At 44.5% G+C, this 22,622-nt stretch overlaps 1 protein-coding gene across 1 annotated transcript in view; it reads right to left on the reverse strand.

Moving 5' to 3' along the window:
• The window catches only part of COL22A1 (collagen type XXII alpha 1 chain), a 297,548-nt gene that overhangs the window by 205,197 nt on the left and 69,729 nt on the right, over window positions 1–22,622 (reverse strand). Inside the window, exons 9-11 of the mRNA XM_025394525.1 lie at window positions 18,673–18,717; window positions 13,470–13,532; window positions 7,469–7,507 (exon numbers count right to left, since the gene is read on the reverse strand). Coding sequence (XP_025250310.1) covers window positions 7,469–7,507; window positions 13,470–13,532; window positions 18,673–18,717 — 147 coding nt within the window. The remainder of the gene's footprint in view (window positions 1–7,468; window positions 7,508–13,469; window positions 13,533–18,672; window positions 18,718–22,622) is intronic.

Here is a 22,622-nt window from a genome sequence, read left to right on the forward strand (position 1 = left end):
GTGTGTCCTTCAGCACCATGGACAGGACCTGCAGCACCTCTATTTATTCTAACTCTGGGCATTTTGCCCCTAACCTACAAGGCTATTTGAGGGCACATAAGCAGCTAAACTAATTTCCCCTTAAACCCTTTAATTATTGTAAAAATAGAAGGCACTCAACCACAGTTATCCAACTCGATAACCATGAATAATGCACATTAATGCACAGGCTAAGAATAGGAGATGGGGGTGCTGATTAAGCCAGCCATGAACAAAGAGAAAAGGACCCAAAGCTAGAGGCAAATGGCGTAAATATATCTATATCTAGTTTCACAAATATAAAGACAAAGGTCTAATTTATATTTTCTGGTTCAGGGGTTCTATAATGCAGTCTTTATATAAAGCTGATTCCTATAAGATTTTTGAAGGTCAAGAATTCCCAGATATCAGTATCACATTGAAGGAGGGGCAGGGAACTGACACTGACCAATGCTGTGGTCAAAAGTGGGGGATCCCCACTCTTGTGTCTTGTATCAGACAGACACAGGTTTGGCCCTACATACTAACCAGCTCTGTGACCTTGGCCATAGCCCAGCCTTCTTAAAGGGACTGTCAGAGGCTGAAGCTCATAAAACTGAATAGCCTGGAACATTAAGAGGTCAGTAAAAGACTGATGTCATGATTCTTCCCAGTACATGGCACTTCCTTTTCAAAGTCATTATACCATTCCACATAAAATCACCAGTGCTGGCCAATAAATTCTGCATGGCTGCTATTGCTAAAACATGCTCATCTTACGCCTCAGGGAAAACTTAAAAACATCAAAAGTGTGAGTGCCGTCCCTCATTATGCCAAATATTTCATCAGTGGCAGAAACCCCTTGTCTTTTGGGGCTACCATAAACTGGTTAGCTTGTAAACTAGAGAAATTTGTTTCTCACTGTTCCAGAGGCTGGAAAAGTCCAAGATCAAGGTGCCATCAGATTTGGTGTCAGATGAGGGCCTGCTTTTTGGTTCACAGATGGCTGTCTTTTCACTGTAACCTCACATGGTGGCAAGGACAAATGGGCTCTCCGGGATCTCTTTTATAAGGGCCAATCCAGTCATTCCTAAGGGCTCCACCCTCATGACCCAATCACCTCCCAAGAACCCCACCTCCCAATACCATCACCTTGGTGGTTAGGATTTCAACATATGGATTTGGGGAGCACGCACTTTCAGACCATGGTTCCCCTGATATGTAGAAGTGCCTTGTGGTTTCTGGAGAACTTTCTTGGTCACCACTCTGGGAGAGGGGCTCCAGGAAGAAAACCCACATGTCGTGGAGCTCCCTTTTCATTTCTCCTCCCACTCTGCAGCCCAATTCTACCTCCAAACAATCTTCTTATAACTTCAGGTAAAGTCTGCCTTTGAAAGACACTGAAGAAAGAACCTGGTTCCGATCAGAAGGACCCATTATTTAACAGTGTGGACAGCACAAGGTGTGTCTGTCGTGTTGGGATAAGAGAAGACCTGACTTCTCTGTGACTGCAGACCCGACTGTTACCCAAAGGGCCCCAATCCAATGAGAAGCAGGACTGAGTAGGAACATACCTTCTCTCCAATGACTGTGCCCTATCAGCCATACAGTGGCCAGAGTGATTTTTTTTAGAACACCCTACATCCCTATTCTCCAATTTACTCTTAAAAGTTAATCACTCTTCAAAGCTCACACCCCCATTTGCTGTCCCTGCCTAGCCGCCCAGCACCATGCTGGGTCCTCAGCTAGTACTTGCTATGATTTCAAACAAGCCAGAGCTCATTATAAAGTATTTTGTCCTATATCCTTTTACAATGAAATCAGTCCCATGAATGTGTGCACATGTTTTTCCAAGCCTCAGTGCCCTTTTCCATGAAATGGGCATAACGATGCCTTTCACCTACAATCTACGGGAGGGACAAATAGGACAATGCCCATAGAAATGCCTGGCTTGATGCTGGGCACTTTGATGGTGACTGGATTAGAAACACCCCTAAGGTTTCAGCAGGCAAAGGGGGATGCTGGGCATGCAAAGAGGAGGAATCAATGACAGGGAGGCAGAGATATCCTGAGCATGACCACAGAAAGATAAACCCAGAATCAGCAGGAGACAAACACTGGGGAAGGATCCCGCGGGCCCCATCATGTCCGGTAGGATGTGCACACCAAGCACACTGGACTCCATCTGCCAAGCAACACAGAACAGCATAACTCCAGTGGCAGTTTAAGGTCAAATGCAAACTTATGAGCACTTGCATGTTTCAAACGGGACAGTGTATGTAAACCAAATAAAGACATCTGGAACAGAGGAATTCCAGGCACCTTGACCTTTCTTCCATTTGGTAATTAGCATCTTATTTGTTTAGCAAACCACCCCACAAAGACCCTCCCATGACGTGACTTCGGAACTCTCAGGTGGATTTCCTGCACACATGGCATCCTCTTCAGAATGTGGAGCCAAGGCTCTGAGAAGGCTGCATCCCAGGAAGCTGGAAGAACCTGGACTACTTGCCTGGTTCAGAGACTCACCTTTCACCACGTTCATCCCCTGTCAGGTTTATGGTGCCAGTAAAATGGAAGAAAACCATAAAAGACAATGAACTGATGTTTCTGTGACCCAAAGTTCTATCTACTGCTGAGTCGACGAACCCAATACAATTTAGCTGAGTTTCTTATATTTGCTTGCTGATTTTTTTTTCTGGGGCACCATACTGTGAAATCTGAGCAGAAAATCCATATGAAGTTTTATTTATTGCCATATGGATTTCTGTGAAAAAGCTTAAGAAATGACTTTTTGGTGGTGCTTGTTTCCCCCTCTACCAAATGCTGAGTCCCTAGTTGCTGATCCAAGCATGGCTTTGTGGGACACTTTGCCCCCATTTCATTCCTGGTGGGTGTCAGGGCCCCTGACTATCTGTAAGATGTGGTCCAGGTTCCATCAGGTCCATCCTGTCCACTCCAGGAAAGATGGGTCTCTTCAGGACCCAACACTGTCCCACCTCCAGGTCATTGTCTAGGCAAATCCCTGCCTGAAAGGCCACTTCCATCAACATCCCAACCCAACTTGACCTGCAATATTAATAATAGCTACTGTTCATAAAGAAAGCTAAGACCACTGGCAGGAAATGCATTGTCTCGCGGCTCTAAGACACTGGAGATCTGCCTCAGGTGAGCCTGCTCTCTACGCAGCAACTGATCCGTTTCAGGGCCAAGCTTCTCAGGATCACCTTCATCTTCTTTAAACTGGCTCCTTTCATGGTACCAACATGGCTATGGGAATTTCAAGGCTCTCATGCTTACATCCTTGGGCCCAGGGAGAAAATAGCATCTGTCCTGGTCCTTGTAAGTGAAAGTACTGAGTCCGTTCTAATGGGACTAACCTGGAGAACGTGCCTGAACTGATCCTCATGCTTGGAGAAGACTCAGACCTCATTCTTGCTCAGTCTTTCTGAAGTTGCTTCATTTACCAGGTCCCTTGCTATCTCTTCCCATGGATAAACTTGCCAACTCCTCACATCAGCTAACGAGAGTGTGCTGTTGTTGTTACTGTTATATTCCGTGTATGGGCCAAGGTCACTCACTTTCTCTAAGCCTCAGTTTCCTTAGCTGCCAAAGAACAGTGATTCAATCAGCTCTACAACTTCCCTTCATTTTAGTAACAATCAGTGATTGTGTTTCCTGGGCATATACTAACTGCGTGACCTTGTGCAGGTCACTTGACCTCAGTGCCATGTTCTCCTCATCCTTGAAATGGGCACAGCGTTGCCTTCCCTGAAATATTGTCTTAATGATGGGACAGTAAGTATGAAATATCCTTAGCAGGATACCTGGTACATGCAGAAGCCAATGTACATTGCCGCAGCGGTTAATTACAATTCCAAATATATATAAAAACACACAGCCAGAATAAGAGTATTACCATCCCTGGACCCATCGAGCTCTGGTCTACCCAATACCCCCAAACTCAATCCAACCTGTGTGGCAATTACTTTGGAGACAACAGTCAGCTAAGAAGCCAGTTGGTTAAGCCTAGTCTCAATGCATGAGTCACGAGTAGCCTTCTACCCACTCTAGACGCTATCAATCCCCTCAGCCCACTCTGGTCTCCTCATTTCTGGAGGAGAAGCAGAGACTTCAAGTTACAGAAAAGAGCCCTAGGGGGCAAAAGCTGGGGGTGGGCTGATTCCCTAATCTCAGAGCTGCTGCCTGAAAGTGACTTTATGCATCATCTCATCCCACCTCCTCCATTGTACAGAGGAGGAAGCAGAGTCCCAGAGAGGGAAGTGACTCACTCCAAATCACACAGCTAATATGTGGTGGAATCTAGACTCAGACTTCGCTAAAAATATCAACTGCAGGAAAATGTCAACTGAGGACAGAGCCAGAAGTGCCAGCGTCCATTCAGCTGCCTGTCTCTCCTGCCAACATTGAAGATGTGAGGAGGTCTCCATGGCCACAACTATGCCCTCACAGCATCAGACCCTTGAATGTGATGCTGCAGGTAGGACTCCTGTCACCAGAAGGTGCCTTCAGGTGTGAGGAGAACAGGCATCCAAGGCTGCCCACTGTGAGTTCACCCCAGAGCCAATGAGGCAGAGATGCCCCACAGTCCACAAGGAGGAAGGAGGCTGCCAGTCCCTGCCTGGTGACAGGAACACATGTGAAGGACACATTCGTTGAGAGGAAAGGCTGGTCCCAGAGGAACATGGGAAGGAGGCCACAGAGCTGCATGGTATTGCCTGGCAGGTACCACCCAGATCGAGTGTTCTGACCTCCAGACCCCGGCAGCCCTGGATCCTGATTTGGAGGCACACCTGGGCACTTTCTTCATACCCTGTGCTCAACCTCTGCCCACTGGAACCGAGCATGCAAGTAACAATGAAAGTAGCTGCTGGGCTGGGCACGGTGACTCACGCTTGTAATCCCAACACTTTGGGAGGCCGAGACAGGTGGATCACCTGAAGTCAAGAGCTTGAGACCATCCTGGTCAACATGGTGAAACCCCGTCTCTACTAAAAATACAAAAATTAGCTGAGCATGGTGGCACATGTCTGTAGTCCCAGCTACTCAGGAGGCTGAGGCAGGACAATTGCTTGAACCCAGGAGGTGGACGTTGCAGTGAGCCAAGACAGTGCCACTGCACTCCAGCCTGGTGACAGAGTGAGACTCCGTCTCAAAAAAAAAAAAAAAAAAAAATTAGAGAAAGAAAGTAGCTGCTGAACATTGTTGATGGGAATGCAGATGGTATCACCACTGTGGAAAACAGTATGGTGGCTCCTCAAAAGAAAGATTAAAAATAGAACTACTGTATGATCTAGCAATTCTGCTTCTGACTATTTATTCAGAAGAGTTGGAATCAGGATCTCACAGAGATACCCACAGCAGCATAATTCATGATAGCCACCATATGGAAACAACTTAGATGTCCATCAGTGGATGGATGGATAAAGAAAACATGGTATACTGAATTGCTAGATCTTACAGTAGCTCTATTTTTAATACCCAACAGAATACCATTCAGCCTTTAAAAAGAAGGAAATTCTGTCATTTTTAACAACATGAATGAATCTGGAGGACATTATACTAACTGAAATAAGCCAGATGCAGGAAGACAAATACTACATAATTCCACATATGAAGTACCTAAAATAGTCGAATTCCTAGAATTAAAGAGTAGAATAGTAGCTTCCAGGGGTTGGGAGAGAGGAAATGGGGAGATGCCAATTAATGGGCAAAAAATCTCAAGCACAACAAATGCATTCTAGGGATCTGCTGCACCACACTGAGCCTATGGTCAATAGTACTGTACTGCACACTTAAAAGTTTGTTAGGAGGGTAGATCTCATATTGTGTCCTTACCAAAATTAAATGAAACTAATTAAAAAAAAAAAAAAACTTAAACCAAGAGAGTAGCTACTAAATTTGAGCATCTAGGTTCCAGGTGCTATGCTTTTAAATCACAGAGAAGTCATGAAAAGTGGTGGGAGAATTTTAAGTCAGGAGATGGAGGCTCAAAACTGATGGCAGAGCCAGAGAGTGGCAGAATGGAGACATGAACTACATCTGCCTGGTTGTACCACTTAAGTTATGCTGTGTGTTGTGCTACATCCAAACTGCTTTTCATTCTTGTGAGGTAGTCATTTTACACGTGCGCCTATGCTTTTAATGGAGGAGCTCATTGTGAAATAAAGAACGACATAAAGAAATATGAGGGAGAAAATAAATGTCCTCATAACTTTTTCACCCACAGACAACCAGTGGTTAATAATAGGGATTTGTCTCCATCGTTAATTTCTCTGTCCCCCCCCCGTTTCAGTCACACACACACACACACACACACGCATGCACACACAGCTGGTGTCATATTGTATATACATTTTGCAACATGCTTAAAAATGAACAGAGTATTGACTGCATTTTCTAGGTCATTAGTTCTTCTCCTAAATGTCATTTTGCATCATCAAATAACTTGCATTATTGAGGTGTACAATAATGCATTTTGCCCACTACACAGCATTGTGTCATTTCTAGTCTCATTTATAAAGTACACATGGATATGTACTTGTGCATATCCTTGATTTATCTCCTTAGAGCAGAACTAGATGTGTAAGAGTGCCTACAGGGAGAGAATGAGCTGGCCACATGAAAGCTGTTTCCTGTTTCTACTGTAACTTAATGGAGTGTTACATGTGTTACATAACCAGCCCTATGCAAGGGACTAACGTGACCCCCTCTGAGCAATGAATGACCTCTCCGGATCCAACAGCACTACATTTTGAGTCCACAAGTGCCTGGACTCCAGTGAAAGTATCAACATGCATTTGCACTGTAAAGTCTCGTGGCTGCCTCTCCAGGAAGATGACAATTTTTTTGTTTCTTTTTTCCTTTTGTTTTTTAAATAGCTGGTATGAGTGGAAAATAGCATTTTTAGTGGCTCTCTGCTTTTTATTTATCCTTATAGGCTAACCTCTTAAGAAGAATTTCTTCTTTAGGAGGAATCCCATATTTCCCAGATCAGTCAAGCCTGTGCATGTTTTACTGCAGGTAAAAGAAGGTGCAACATGCATAGCTGTGGAGAACATCTTTATTTTTCCCACAAATTCTTCTGATGTCCTTTACTTTACCTGGCAGAACCTGCCCCCAGATTTCCACTTCTCAGGTATAGTTCAAACATCAACATTTTCAACAGAATATGCCCGGAATTCCCCAAGATATATGTGTCCCACTCAATATTCCAACCACCATTTTACCATTTTCTGCCTCCACCTTCTATCTTTCTGCTGAGTACAGTACACGCTTCAACCACCCAAGTCACAGAGGACACACATTGAGGCCAGTTACACAGCCCAGGACACTTCTTTTCCCCCACTCTAATTGTTTCCAGGCAACATAATAGTAGCATACAGCTCCCCCAAACCCAAGTCCTCTGTCCCATTCCCTTGAAGGAGTGTGATAAAAGGAAGATTCTTACCTTTTCACCCTTTTCCCCTCGGCCAAAAGGTCCTATGCCCTAGAAAAATGAAAGAAGAAGGCAAAGATTCACTACAGAGCATCTCCATGGCATGACATTGCAAATGGCAGCATCATCCTGAGATTTGAAAGGATTAGATATTTTCTCATCAGCTCTGCCTAGTAGCCACTAAAAGAAATGATGACTATTGTTAACTGAGTGTGCATTCTCATGAGTATCATCTCACTTAATGTTTCCAATAACTCAATATTATAGTTACTCTTCTTTGTTTCCATAACAGTTTCACTGAAATATAATTTGCATACCATATAATTTACCTACTTAAAATGTACAGTTCAATGATTTTTAGTGTATTTATAAAGTTGTACAACAAAATCCCCACAAGCAACTTTAGAATATTTTTATCACCTCAGAAACAACCCGTATCTATTAGCAATGACTCCATACTTCCTCTACTCCAGCTCTAGGAAAATATTAATCTATTTTCTGTTTCTATAGATTTGTCTATTCGGTACATTCTTTATATAAATGGAATCATATAATATGTGGCCTTTTATGATTGGCTTCTTTCACTCAGCAAAGTCTTTCCAAGGTTAATCCATGTCGGACCATGTATAAGTACTTCGTTTTATTGCAAAATGATATGACATTGTATGGATATGACATACATTTTGTTTACCTATTCTTCAGGTGATAGACATTTGGGTTTTCTACTTTTGGCTATTGTAAATAATGCTGCTATAAACATTTTTGTGAAAGTTTTTGTGTAAACATATGTTTGCATTTTTGAGGGGTGTATTCCTAAAAGTAGAATTGAATTGCTGGGTCATATGATAACTCTGTCTCTAACCTAAGGGCTGCAAGACTGTTTTCCAAAGCAACTGCACCAAGTTATGCAAGCAATCCATGAAGATTCCAATTTCTCCACATTCCTAGTTGTTCTACCCATTATTGAAAAGGAGGTATTGAAGTCTTTAATTATTTTTAATTAGTTTTTCATTCCGCCTTTAAATTCTGTCAGTTTTTGCTTCATGTATTCTGGGGCTTTGTTAGGTGCATATATGTTTATAATGGCTATATTTTTGAGAATGAATTTTTTATCATTATGAAATGTCTCTGTTTATTGATTTTTTTGTTTTAAAGTCTATTTTGTCTAATACTGCACAGTCACCCCAGCTTTCTATGTTTTTTATTTTCAAGATGTATATTTTCCATCCTTTTATTTTTAACCTATTGAAATCTATTTGTATCTTTGAATACAAAAGATACAACCTATTTGTATCTTTGAATCTAAAGTATGTCTTCTATAGACGGGATATAGTTTGATCTTGTTATTATAACCTGTCTTAACATTTCTGCTTTTTAGTTGGTTCATGCAGTATATTCACATATATTATAATATAATTAGATTTATATATGCCATATTAGTTTTTGTTTTCTACAGGTCTCCTGTCCCACTTTTGTTCCTTTATTGCTCCTTTACTGATCTTTTTTGGAATTGAGTACTTTTTAGGGTAACATTTATACTACTTTCATGATATTTTAACTATATATTTTGGAGTTATTTTCTTAGAGGGTGCTCTAGAGTTTATCTTATGCGTAACTTAATAGGGTCTACTGTAGATTTATAAAAACTTACTTCCAGTTAGACATAGAAACATACTCCTTCTTAGCTCTATGCCTTCTTCCCCCTTTTTCATGCTATTGCTATGCATATTACATGCGTGTTTGTTAACACCAACCATACATGGTTGTAATGTATTATTATACATAGCTTGCCATCCCTCTGCCTTCTAGCCTCAACCATTTCTGATGACTCAGTTGTTAATCTTATTGGAGTTTCCTTGTAAATGATGAGTCATTTGTTTCTCTTGCTACTTTCAATTTTTTTTTGGTTTTTGGAATTTTTACTATGATGTTTGTAAGTGTAGCTCTTTGTGTTTATCTTAATTGGGGTTCACCGAGCATCTTGAATATGTAGACTACTGCTTTTCATAAAATCTGAGATGCCTTCCGCCATTATTTGTTTGAATACTTTTCTGCTCCTTTCTCTCCTCTTCTACTTTAATTCCCAGTAGGTGCAGATTTGTGCACTTTATGAACGCCTACATTTCTCCAATACTCTGTCCATTTTTCTTCATTATTTTTTCTCTCCGTTCTTCAGATTACATCATCTCTACTGATCTATCTTTAAGAATTCTGATCTTTCTTTTGAGCCTCTCTAGTTTTTAAATTTCATTTATTATAATTTTAAACTCCAGAACTTATATTTAGTTCTTTATAATTTCTAACTCGTTATTGATATTCTGTATTTGATGAAATATTGTCATTATGCCTTCTTTTGCTTACATCAGAATAATTTCCTTTAGTTCTTTGATCATAATTATAATGATTGCTTGGAAGGCTTTGTCTGTTAAATCCGATATTTGTGTCCTCTCTCACGCAGTTTCTGTTGTCTGCTGCCTTTTTGGGTGTATGTGTCACATTTTTCTGTTTCTTAGCATGTCTCATAATTTTTGTTGAAAATTGGACATTTTAGAAAATATAGCAGTCCTGGATACAGACACTTCCCCTACAAAAATTGTTTTTGTTGTTTTCTTGTTTATTTGCTCGCTGACTTGGCTCGATTATTTTAATTAAGTCTATTCCCTTTCCCCAGTGTTACAACTCTGAGGCCAATTTTCAGAGGACATGGCCTTGGACCTGTACACAGTCACCCCAGGATGACAATGGTTTTAACAAGGCTCATTTTGAATGTTTCTTTTCTTGATTCCTCTGTCAAACTGTCTGCCTCTGCTGACATTCAATCTAGCTCTTAGGTTCCATTACCTTCCAACTGATTCCTTTACTATTTTCTACAATGCTATATAGACTTTCATTGCTCCATAGTCTGATCAAACTGAATCAGGTCCCCTTTGCATGGGTAGCTGTTGTGGGCAGTCATTGAGGTTTTTTGCTCATGCCAGGAGCAGTCTTCTTTGTGGTGTTTTCTCCCTGATTCTTTCTGATAAGCTAGCTATGGTGAAGTTATGGTTTACTATAGAGTACCACGCTCCTCTTAATTTCTTATCGCCAACATCTCCTTTGTTTCTAGAGAACCCTTACACTTATACTTCTCCACATTCTGTTTCAAAGTCCATGCCTTTGGGGAAAGCTTCAGAGTTCTTTGTTCTTAAGGATTGTATCCTGGGCTAAATATCTGCATCCCTGCTCTAGAACTGGGAGCTGGGAGCTGGGACCATGGCCCTCTTCTCTTGGAATGGTACCCTGGCTGGGAAGGTGCAGTAGTGTCTGCTTTTTTCAACTTGCATCCTTCACTGGGGAGCCTCTACCTTATGACTGAGCTTGGAAAGGGCTGATCAGAATCCCAGCATTCTTGGCTTGTCATGCCTGAGGTTGTACCTCCACCCTGTGAATGGGGGTTGGGTAGAGGAAGCGAGCCCTATCCCTTAGCTGCATCCGCCAAGAATTTAGACTCTGGAACTCCAGATGCAGAAGGTGAAAAGTGTTGGAATTTCACCAGGTATTATCTTTTTGGAGGGAGTAGATTCACAGAGTTCCTCTTGTTGCCATTTCAGAAGCAGAACCCCTACAGATATTATTTTTATGTATGTTTCACAAATGTGAAAAGTGAAGCTCAGAAAGTTCTAGCAAATTCTTCAGTTCTTGAAGCTAGTAGGTTGTGGAACGAAAATTTGAATGTAGGCTGCTGATGCTGGTGCTGCTTCCTCAATCACAGGCTATTTGGCCTCAATAGAGCTGCTGATGACATCAGGCAGGCAATCATGATCATAATTATGCCATGGAACACTGCCCGGAGTTCAGGGCTCCAGAGTACATCCATGTTTGTTCTCTGGCTGATTCTGGTGGTTTCTCTGAATTCAGAATGTCCTCCCAATCTCCCTTCCTTTGAACCCAGCTACAAGTGACAGCACATGTGCTAGAGTGGGTCTTGTCCCAGACATGGAGGAGAGAGGAATGGGCTGGGCATTTCCTACACCTACTGCCTGACAAGTGAGTTCCTAAAAAACTACATGTGTATGAGTTACCACCCTTCTCTGAGCTTGTTTGCTCATCTGTGAGGTGGGCATTTCACCAGGCCTCACCTCACTAAGCTGATGTGAGAGTTAGGTGAGCCTCAAGCCTGTGAAGCATGTAAGGCAGAGCCAGCAGTGCAGTAAGGGCTGGTAAATGTGACCAGCTCTCCTTATTTACATGTCTTTTTGCACACAACAGGTGCTTCCTACCTACACAAAGGAGGTAGATATGCATGTGTAAGTGAAGGTGAAGCACAGCCAAGTGAGCACAAGACCTAGATTAAAGCAGATGCAGGTGCAAATTGTGTCTCTGCTACATCCAGCCTCTGTGACTGAGGGCAAGTCATCCAAGCCTGAGAAACCAGTGTCATCCCCATTAGAGACGTCATGAGACTATGTCAAAAGCTGTTGCATGGAGCAAATGTTAGACTCCACATGATACACATGCCAAGAAGGGTAGATGGCATCACTACAGCATGAGAGGGCGACAGTGTGGGGTGCTGAGGGAATTGCATTTGCCAGGCTAATTCTTCTAGGGAAGAGGCTTGTCTTGTTTCCTGGGTTTCCCCCTGAGCACTGAGAACATAGAAGGAACTAATTATAATCACATACACCAAAAAAGACAACGGTCATTCACTGATCACCCACTATAGGCCAGGCATTTTGTAAACCAAGTAGTTATACTCCTCATTTTGCTAATGTGTAAATGAGGCTTTACCCCAGCACTTTGAGAGGCCGAGGCAGGGGGATTACCTGAGGTCAGGAGTTCGAGACCAGCCTGGCCAACATGGTGAAACCTCGTCTCTACTAAAAATATAAAAATTAGCTGGCGTGGTAGCACACACCTGTAATCCCAGCTACTTGGGAGACTGAGGCAGGAGAATCGCTTGAACCTGGGAGGCGGAGGCTGCAGTGAGCAAAGATCATGCCACTGTACTCTAGCCTGGGCAACAAGAGCAAGACTTCGTCTCCAAAAAAAAAAAAGAAAGAAAGAAACCTGCCCAAGGTCACACAGCTAATAAAGGCTGCAGCGAAGGACAATGACCAAGGCTCATTTGACACCAAACTTGTGCTATTGATGCTACATGATTCCATGCAGGAGGGCAGGGGTTCGTGCTTCCACCAGGACAGCGACTGACTGCACTCACTACTGTTCTAAACCATTTACATGCATTAATTTATTTAATCTTCATAATGCTACTGAATAGGTTGTTTTATTATCCCCATTGTACAGATGAGAAAATTAAGGATAGAAAGGTTAAGTATCTCAGTGAAGCCAGAATCCACTTCTCAGCCATTCAGCTCCTGAGGGCCACCCTGAACTGTGACTTCTTCGTCTCTGCAATTCTTTCCCGGCCATCATTAATTGTGTTCCCTCATCAGCTGAAAGATTCATGAATATAATTCATGCCAGGCCAGGTGTTGGAAATGCTGTGACTATAAATTACAGTCAGGACACCTGGAGTCCTCTAACGCTGGGATGGAGGAGGTGCTGTGGGAACACAGAGCTGGGGTTTGGAGCAACGTCCTGGAGAATTAGACATAGTTGAGTAGGAATGATGAGAACTCATGAGCCAAGCAGGAAGGTGTGGTGAAGGGAAAACAGGGGTGGGGAGAAGGAAGCATTATTCTTGGCACAGGAAAGAGCCTGTGTAATGGCCAGAGTCAGGAAGGGCACAACAAAATGACAAATTAGAGGGTTAGTAACTGTGATGATTCAAAGCAGAGAATTCTGGTTATGGGGTGGCAAGAGACAAGGCTAGAGAGTCCGCCAAGGCCATATCCAGCAGGCCTCTATGCCCATGGAGAGAAGCTAGGGCTTCATCCCGAGGGTGGTGTGGGGGTAGTGCCTGGCCCCTGCCAGGTATTCAGCCCACACTTGCTGATTTGCATGATCGGAGGGCCCTGGGTCCCCCACACCAGCCCTGAGGTTCAGCCATGCAGAAGGGCAGCTATCTACTCACCACATCACCTTTCTCTCCCTTAGGTCCAGGAGCGCCAACCGGCCCAGTGGCTCCTGTGTCTCCCTGAGGGGTTGAGACCAGAGACAAGCATCAGATTAGGTTCACTGACAGGGCTCTTGCACAGACAGGACCCTCATGGCCAACCTTGCTCCAGTTCCCTAGAAGCAGCTGATTTCATCTTTGCCATTTCTGCAATGAGGCCATGTGTCCCACCCCTGGAGAGGAGGAAGCATCTAAGTCATCCCCCAACATCACAATTGCAGGAACCAGGGACTTCTTGAGGAAAGCAACTGCATCAAAGCATTGCACATTCATCCTTGGGAATGGCCTACCACTGATCCCACCACCAGGGCCTCAGAAGGCAAAGTGGAAGCTCCAGGTGTGAACAGCAGCTCTGCCACTTCACATGAGCACATCTTTACGGTCTTTGGGCCTCACGCTTCTCTTCTATAAACAGGCACATCCTCACGCAGGCACACAAGATTAAGAGCATAAAGGTGCTTTGAAAACTTTCAAGTGTCAACCAGAGTCCCCTGGGCATTCCGTTTGTATAACAAGTCCATCCCTGTGCACCTGGGGCCCTCATACCTGTCCAGGAGGAGAAAGAGAGCAGGTAGAGGAAAAAATTGTGTCTGCAAAGGAGGAAAAACTCATCACAAGCCAAGTGTTGAACCGGAGCCCAAATCTCCTGCCATCTCATGAGCCAATCCAAGAGAGGTGTAGGCACAGGAAACAGAGCCTTTAGTTCTACTCTTTTGTCTTTTTTATTGGTCTGGAACTTTATCTCTCTTGTTCCCATCTCATCTTTTATATTCTAAGAACACATGGCTACTTTGCTTATGCTATTCCCTTTGGCTATGATGCCCTTCCCTGCCTCCTTGGTCCTGGGCAGTTCTTGTCTATTCTACTGGACCCAGCTGGTCAGGGCCATCAGCGGAAAGGTGTCCTGAAGTCCTACCAGGTAGCAATGGGGACTCTTCTCTCAGCGCCTCAGCTCCTGGGCCCCTCTATCCTGACTCTCTTCATACTATCCCACTCCTCTCTTTCCTGCCTCCCTTCCCCCTGGCCTGTGAGTCCTGGGGACCAGGCTCTCAGTCAGTCACTTTTATATTCCCACATCACGACTGGGCCTTGCACCCAGCATACTCAGCTTATGCATGTGGACAGAGCCCGAGCTCTCTGTAGGGACACGGAACCACCAGGAACCCCAGCCTTTGACTTAGGGTCCTAACCATGGTTTGGGACAATGTGATGGATGACACTATAGGACCACAATTGCAAGTGAGCTCTGCGGGAGCTGGGCACATCTCCAGGTGGCTGTATCAGTTTCCCTTTTCAGTGCTCCTCTGCTCCCATCGTTTCCGCTCTCCTTGTGGGGCCTGGGGCCTGCTCTGCTCAAGCACAGCAGAGGCAGCCATTACCAAACAGCCCTTGTTTCATACAAATGTCTTCTACTGAGAGGCCTATGAAACCCCAGGTAGCTTTGGTCTTCCCTCCTGTCACAGCCGAGAATCTGAGGTCACTTCTCAGAGGAGCTCAATGATGCAGAAACCCCTGCCATCCTCCTAACAGTGACCAGCTGGCACCTGGGCCGCTCTGAGCTGCTCTCCGTCAGCACAAAGAGAGGACTCACCAGGGGAGAGGAGCTCAGGGGGCAGCAGGGGTGTGTGTGATGGTGTGTGTGTGTGATGAGAGGTGTGTGTGTGAGATGGGTGTGTGTGGTAAGGTGCATGTGTGTGATGGTGTGTGTATGTGTGATGGGGTGTGTGTGATGTGGGGTGTGTGTGTGCATATGTCTGTGTGTGTATGTGATGGTGTGTGTGTATATGTGGTGTGTGTGGTGGGTGTGTGTGTGCGTGTGTGTGTGTGCGTGTGTGTGATGGTATGTGTGTGATGGCATGTGATGGTGTCTGATGATGTGGGCATGCATGTGTATGTGTGATGGTGTGTGATGGTGTGGATGTGTGATGGTGTTTGGTGTGTGTGTTAGTGTGGGTGTGTGATAGTATGTGTGATGGTGTGTGTGGGTGTGTGATGGTATGTGTGATGGTGTGTGACAGTGTGTGTGGTGGTGTGAGATGGTGTGTGGTGTGTGTGTGTGATGTGGGATGGCATGTGATGGTATGTGTGATGGTGTGTGACAGTGTGTGTGTGGTGGTGTGGGAAGGTATGTGGTGTGTGTGTGATGGTGTGTGTGTAATGATGTGGGATGGCATGTGATGGTGTGCGTGATGGTGTGTGACAGTGTGTGTGTGGTGGTGTGGGAAGGTGTGTGGTGTGTGTGATGGTGTGTGTGTAATGATGTGGGATGGCATGTGATGGTATGTGTGATGATGTGTGTGTATATGTATGATGGTCTGTGTGTGGTGGTATGTGTGATGGTGTGTTATGGTATGTGTGTCTATGTGTGATGGTGTATGTGTTTTTGTAATGGTGTGGGATGGTGTGTGATGGTGTGTGTGATGGTGTAGGTGATGATGTGTGTGTATATGTGATAGGGTGTGTGTGTGTGTGAGAGATGGTGTGTGTGTATATGTGTGATGGTGTGTGTGATAGTGTGTGTGTTTTTGATGGTGTGTGTGTATATGTGTGACGGTGTGTATGTGAGATGGTGTGTTTGATGGTGTGTGTGTGATGGTGTGTTTGTGAGATGGTGTATTTGATGGTGTGTGTGATGGTGTGTATGTGTGATGGTGTGTGTGAGATGGTGTGTTTGATGGTGTGTGTGATGGTGATTGTGTGTCATAGTGTATTATGGTGTGTGTGATGGTGTGTGTGATGGTGTAGGTGACGGTGTGTGATGGTGTATGTGTGATGGTGTGTGTCTGTATGTGTGATAGTGTGTGTGTGAGATGGTGTGTTTGATGGGTGTGTGTGGTGTGTGATTGTGTGTGTGATGGTATATTATGCAGTGTATGTGTGATAGTGTGATTGTGTGTGATGGTGTGTGTGTGATGGTGTATGCTGAATGTATTAATTCAAACTGAGAAATGCAGGAGGAGAAATAGGGGGGAGAACAGAGTGGAAGGAAGAGCAAGATGAAAAGAGATACAGACAGTGAGAGATAGAGACAGAGAGATACAGTGACACATAAAGAAAGGCAGAGGCTGGGGAGAGAAGGGAAAGAAAGGGAGGGGAGGGGAGAGGCCCAGCAGTTTCCAGTGATGGTGTAGGTAATGGTGTGTGATGGTGTGTGTGTGATGGTGTAGGTAATGGTGTGTGATGGTGTGTGTGTGATGGTGTAGGTAATGGTGTGTGATGGTGTGTATGTGATGGTGTAGGTAATGGTGTGTGATAGTGTGTGTGTGATGTGTGTGTGGTGTAGGTAATAGTGTGTGATGGTGTGTGTGATGGTGTAGGTAATGGTGTGTGGCGGTGTGTGTGTGGTGGTGTAGGTAATGGTGTGTGATGGTGTGTGTGATGGTGTGTGTGTGGTGTAGGTAAGTGTGATGGTGTATGTGTGATGATATCTGTGTGATGGTGTGTGTGTGTGTGATGGTGTAGGTAATGGTGTGTGGTGGTGTGTAATTGTGTGTGATGGTGTAGGTAATGGTGTGTGGTGGTAGAGGTAATGGTGTGTGGTGGTGTGTGTGTGATGGTGGAGGTAATGGTGTGTGGTGTGTCTGTGATAGTGTGTGTGTGATGGTGTGTGTGTGTGATGGTGTAAGTAACGGTGTGTGATGGTATGTCTGTATGTGTGGTGTGTGTGTGTGATGGTGTGTGTGTATATATGTGTGGTGTGCTTGATGCATGTGTGTGTGTGTGTGATGGTTTGTGTGTGTGTCCGTGGTGTCACATCCTAGCAGTGTGGGGGCATAGCGGAGAAGGGTGTGAGATGAGGGAGGGAGGCCAAGGAAGTATTTACAGTCAGGAGGGAGAGAAAAGAGAAAGAGAAAAGGGAGAGGAGAGGAGAAACAGACAAGGCAAGAGAGGAAGTGAGGAGGGACACATAGGAAGGGAAGAGTGCCCAGCAAAGGTGGACAGGAAGAAAGCATTGCTCAGGCGAGTCATTTCACCATTCTGACTTTTGATTTCTCATCTGGAGAATGGGACTGATGCTGCCTCTCACGCAGGGTTGGGTTAGGGTTTGATATCACTCATTCAACAAGTATGGACCACCTGCAATGTGCACAGCCCTGAGCTCACAACAGCGGGCACTGGAACGGCAATCCTTACCCCACAGCACCTGCTGTCTGAGGCATAAGTAGGCTCCCAGCTCAAGCCTGACACACAGCAGGTGCACAGTCATTGTCACTGCAATTCAGTAGAGGAGGATGGAAGATGGGAAAGAAGTGGGCAAAAAGAAAGAGATTCCATATACTCCCTGGTCTGTCTATACCATGAGACTCAGGCTTGTGAGGGTCAGGTCCTGCCTAAACCATCCTCTAACCCTATCATTGACCTCAGTGCCTGGCCCTTAGCAAGTTTCACTAATGATATGCTGAATGTATTAATTCAAACTAAGAAATGCAGGAGGAGAAATAGGGGGGAGAACAGAGTGGAAGGAAGAGCAAGATGAAAAGAGATACAGACAGTGAGAGATAGAGACAGAGAGATACAGTGACACATAAAGAAAGGCAGAGGCTGGGGAGAGAAGGGAAAGAAAGGGAGGGGAGGGGAGAGGCCCAGCAGTTTCCAGTGATTTTCATCAGCACACTCAGTTCCTCTTTCAAACACGGGATGATGGTGAACTCTCCACTCTGCCTTGATAAATAGTATAACCCTGGGAAGCGATAGAGAGGAAGGAGACCACTCAGTGACTGAGGGCAGAGAGGCCCTACCTGGCTTGGTGCAATTAGTGAATCTGGAAATTGTGTGTTTAAAGGGTCATGCAATTTAATAAATCTTAAAAGCCCAACCCCTAAAAGTTTCTGGAATACAGCAGCTTCAACCAATTGCTGCAAAGTGAATTGACCATGGAGAGAGTTGAGCCTATTGGAGCAAATGAGACCTGAGCCAGGGCTCTGGGAATCTCACCCTTTCTTGCTAATATTTGCAGACTGAGAACTGGAGGTCCTGGGCAGTTAAGAGGCTCCCAGGTTTCAGACTTAATGCCACTTGCTCTTATCCTTTTAATTTAACAAGCTCTGAGGAAAAATGTTGGCAAGACAGCATCCCCACATACCATCTTTTGTCTTACACAGAGAGCAAAACAGAGGACTAGTGAGGTTCTAAACTACACCACTGCCACGCCTGTACTGACCTTTGGACCAGGGAGCCCTATGGGGCCAGCAAATCCCATTTCACCCTAAAAGAAGAAAGACAAAAAAAAGTAAGTTTCTATTTCAATTTTCCCCTTCTCTCATCACTGGATGCTTATCCACCTCACATGCTTAGAAGCCAATGGCTTAGTAAGCCCAGTGCCAACCAATGAGTTGGGCAAGGAAATTGGTTGACTGTGCTGAAAGTCCCTGCTCTCGAACTGCAAACCTATACGGGAAGCTTTGACACAGCCTCCAGATGCAGCTACCAGTGGACACAAGATAGAAACAAGCAAACTGAGCCACAGAAAGACAAATGCCACGTTTCGGCTTACTTGTATAAGTAAAAGCATGAAACACGGAGAAGCAGAAGGCAGAGTGGTGGCTACCAGGGGCTATGGAGTGGGAGGAATACACACATGTTGTCAAAGACTACATGTCTCAAAGAGCAGGAATAATGAATGGTAAGGATTTGAGGTGACGGATATGATAATTAGCTAATTTCAATCATTCCACATTGTATACATGTATTATGACATCACTTTGTACCCCATAAATATATGCAATTATATAGTTTGTCAATATCCAAACTAAATACGTAAATACATTAAAAAACCCAAAGTGGTATTCACTAGCTATTTTTACCTGAATATATCATCACTTCAATTAAAAAGAAAATTATGTTGACTGCTAGAGGTTCATATAGTTATTGTTCACTAAAATACAAAAGAAGACATATATGTAAGCTATTTCTAAATGTGAACTTTGTTTCAATTTAACAATGTGTAAAGATCACCTTACTGGATTTATAAATGTAATCTGTACGTGGTGGATACATGTAAATGTCGCCATGCTGAAAACAAATGCAACACGATTGATATAATTTTACAGATATAAATATCACCACATTAAATAAAAGGCAGCAGTACATCCATTTATGTGTGCACTTCGTGCTAAAGGCAATCTACACTCTGCCAAAAGTTGCACACTTGGCCAACTCAGGAACATACACTTTCAAATGCATTCACAGATGTTGTTTGCTCAGGCAAATGAAGATAAATAATTTTTTGTGTGTTTCTCCTCACCTAGCGCCCACAAGAGCTCCTGGTACACAGTTCACGCTCCCCATGATGTTTGCTTATAGAGATGCAACACCAGGCATCATGTTGACCTAGCTGAATAATGAAAATGTTTTTCCAACTCCAATAGAAGATTTAAACCACTGAAAACAATGTCCATCTGTGGCCACAGCTCTGCCTCCTAGGAGAAAACATTCAGACTTCCTAGGCCCCGTGTGTTGTATTTTTTTTAATTGAAATGAAGATGGAAGAGACAGAAATGACACCTGCTTCATGAGGTCATTGTGAAGTTCTTCCACTCCACGGGGCTATTTTGTGGGGAGGGAAGCAGCAGGCTCCCTTCTCAGCCACCTGTGCTTGGGAGGTTCTCTAGTAGGCCTGCTATGAGCTCCTTGGGGCCCAGCCAGGCCTCAGAGCTCCTGGTTCCCTAACCAGAGTGTAGACTACAGAATTTTTGAGGACCACATTCTATTTGTCTTAAAACCTCAGTGTACAGCACAGTACACAGCACATAGCAGGTGCTTAATGTCTATGGTTAGACATTAGAAGAAGGAATGAAGGAGTGATTAAGTCATCATTGAGTCATGCCACCCTAGGCATGGGGCTGAAAATATGTAAGGGCAACAGCCAGACCTTGCCCCGCCTAAAGGAAGGGAGGGTGTATTTCTTTTTTTTTTTTTTTTTTTTTTTTTTTTTGAGATGGAGTCTCACTCTATTGCCATGGCTGGAGTGCAAGGGTGTGATCTTGGCTCACTGCAACCTCCGCCTCCCGGGTTCAAGAGATTCTCCTGCCTCAGCCTCCTGAGTAGCTGGGATTACAGGCGCACACCACCACGCCTGGCTATTTTTTGTATTTTAGTAGAGATGGGGTTTCACCATGTTGGCCATGCTGGTCTCAAACTCCTGACCTCATGATCTGCCCGTCTTGGCCTCCCAAAGTAAGAGGGTATATTTCTTTATCCCTCCCTCCCATTTATCCATCCACCTCTCTGTCCATCCATGTCTTCATACCCTGATTGACTTATATATCAACTCATCTCTTATTTATTGGCTTTCTCTGTGCCAGGCTATATATTAGTAGCTGAAAATACAGACATGGAAAGATCCAATCTCTCCTATCCGGAACTTATGATTTTATGGAAGTAACGATAAGGAGACATTTTCAATCTAGTGTGATAATTGTTATAATAAATAGAAGTACAGGGAGGAAAAGGAAGATGCTGTCATGGAAATAGCAGGTGCTAAATGCATAACTATTGAATGGATGGATGGAGAATAAGGAAAGGAGGAGGAAAGAGAAGGAGGGAAGGAGGAAGGAAGGAGAGGACATGAGGGAGGGAAGAGGGAAATGACACAGATTCAAAATGCGTGCAGAAAAGAATTCCTTAGGACTTCTTGAAAGAAGAGCAGGCATTGGGTCTGGCATCGCTCCTGGCACAGTCCATCTGTGTGCACACTGGCTTGTGACCAAAACCTCACCATGCCATCACTCATCCTGCTCATTGCTTTAAACAGGATTCCAATGGATTTGGATTTCAACAGCTGCTTCTGTTATTTCATTGACATGTAAAAAACAGATCCACAGCCTGACTGTGGTGGACTTTAGCCTGCCAGGGGTGGGTGGAGGAGCTGCTGCCTGGCACGGTGTGCACCAGCCCTGGCTCCTGCCTCCACCCCCTCTCATCCCTTACACGGGTCCCAGGCTGAGGGGATCTTAAGGTCACCCTCTAACCAGAAAGAGCCTCAGCTCACAGCAGGCTTCCAGCTTGGGCCTCCAGCAAGGGAGGCCAGAGTTTGATGCCTGACTTAACTGAGAACTCCCTGAGGGCTCCCTGTACCCCAGGGTTTGGTTTTCTGGGTAGCACAAAAAGAAGGAAGGCAGAGTGTGAAGGAGAACGGAGACGAGGAGAGAGGGGAAGGAAGCGAGTCGGTCTACCAGGATAGGCTTCTGAAGAGAAGACTGCTGCTGCAATACCCAGAGCAGGCCCACTCCAGTTAACTCCCACCATCATCTCGTCTTTTTGTCTACGCGTCTGTTGTCCCCGGCAGAGTCACCAAGCACCTCCCACATGCAGGGACTGAGCTGAGAGGAACAGATAGAGGGGGACAGTACAGCCCAGTGTGGGAGATGCAGGACCCAGGGGCCACTGGCTCAGCAGAACTTCACGGAGGCTTTCCCCAGCACAGTGCTACTTGGCGTCCGCCTTTTGTAAATCTTTCTGTTCCTTCTCCTCAAATGCAGAAGAACTTTTTTTCCCCTTATCAAGGGTGACCGTCTACAGAAAAACAAAACAAATCACAGCCCTGGGCATACCGTGAGATATTTATTCTAGTCTCAGTCCATTCGAGGACAGTCATGGTGGTGTTCACAGAAATGCACCACTTTTTAAAAATAGAAACACATAGATAAAACTAAAACTATATATGTGTGTATATATACACACACACACTTATATATACACATATACATACACACACATATATACACACATATATATATGTGTATCTATATGTATGAATGATAGTGAATGGCTAATCAAAGAAAACACTGAGAAGAGAGGAATGAGGGTGTGCTCTTGCAAAGCACACAGAAATTCTCACTCACTGTCTTCTTCTGAGTCTTATTCTCAAACAGCATCTCATTCGATTCAGTCACCCCAAGTGGAGATCATAAAGGAGTAACCTGGGAAGCCTGGGGAATGTACATTCTACTTCTAGAAAGCGTTCATCAGGGCCTGGTGTGCAGATCTCCCCTTCCAGTGTGCACAAAAATCAAGAAGCAAGAGCTCCAAGGCATAACACAGGGTGCTGAGAGCTGACAGCCATGGGCCTCCCAGTGCCCCCCTGCCCTGGCAGGTCACGTGCATGATGGG

The sequence above is a fragment of the Theropithecus gelada genome, chromosome 8 (genome assembly GCF_003255815.1).
Source record: "Theropithecus gelada isolate Dixy chromosome 8, Tgel_1.0, whole genome shotgun sequence".
In the NCBI taxonomy this organism is placed as follows: domain Eukaryota; kingdom Metazoa; phylum Chordata; class Mammalia; order Primates; family Cercopithecidae; genus Theropithecus; species Theropithecus gelada.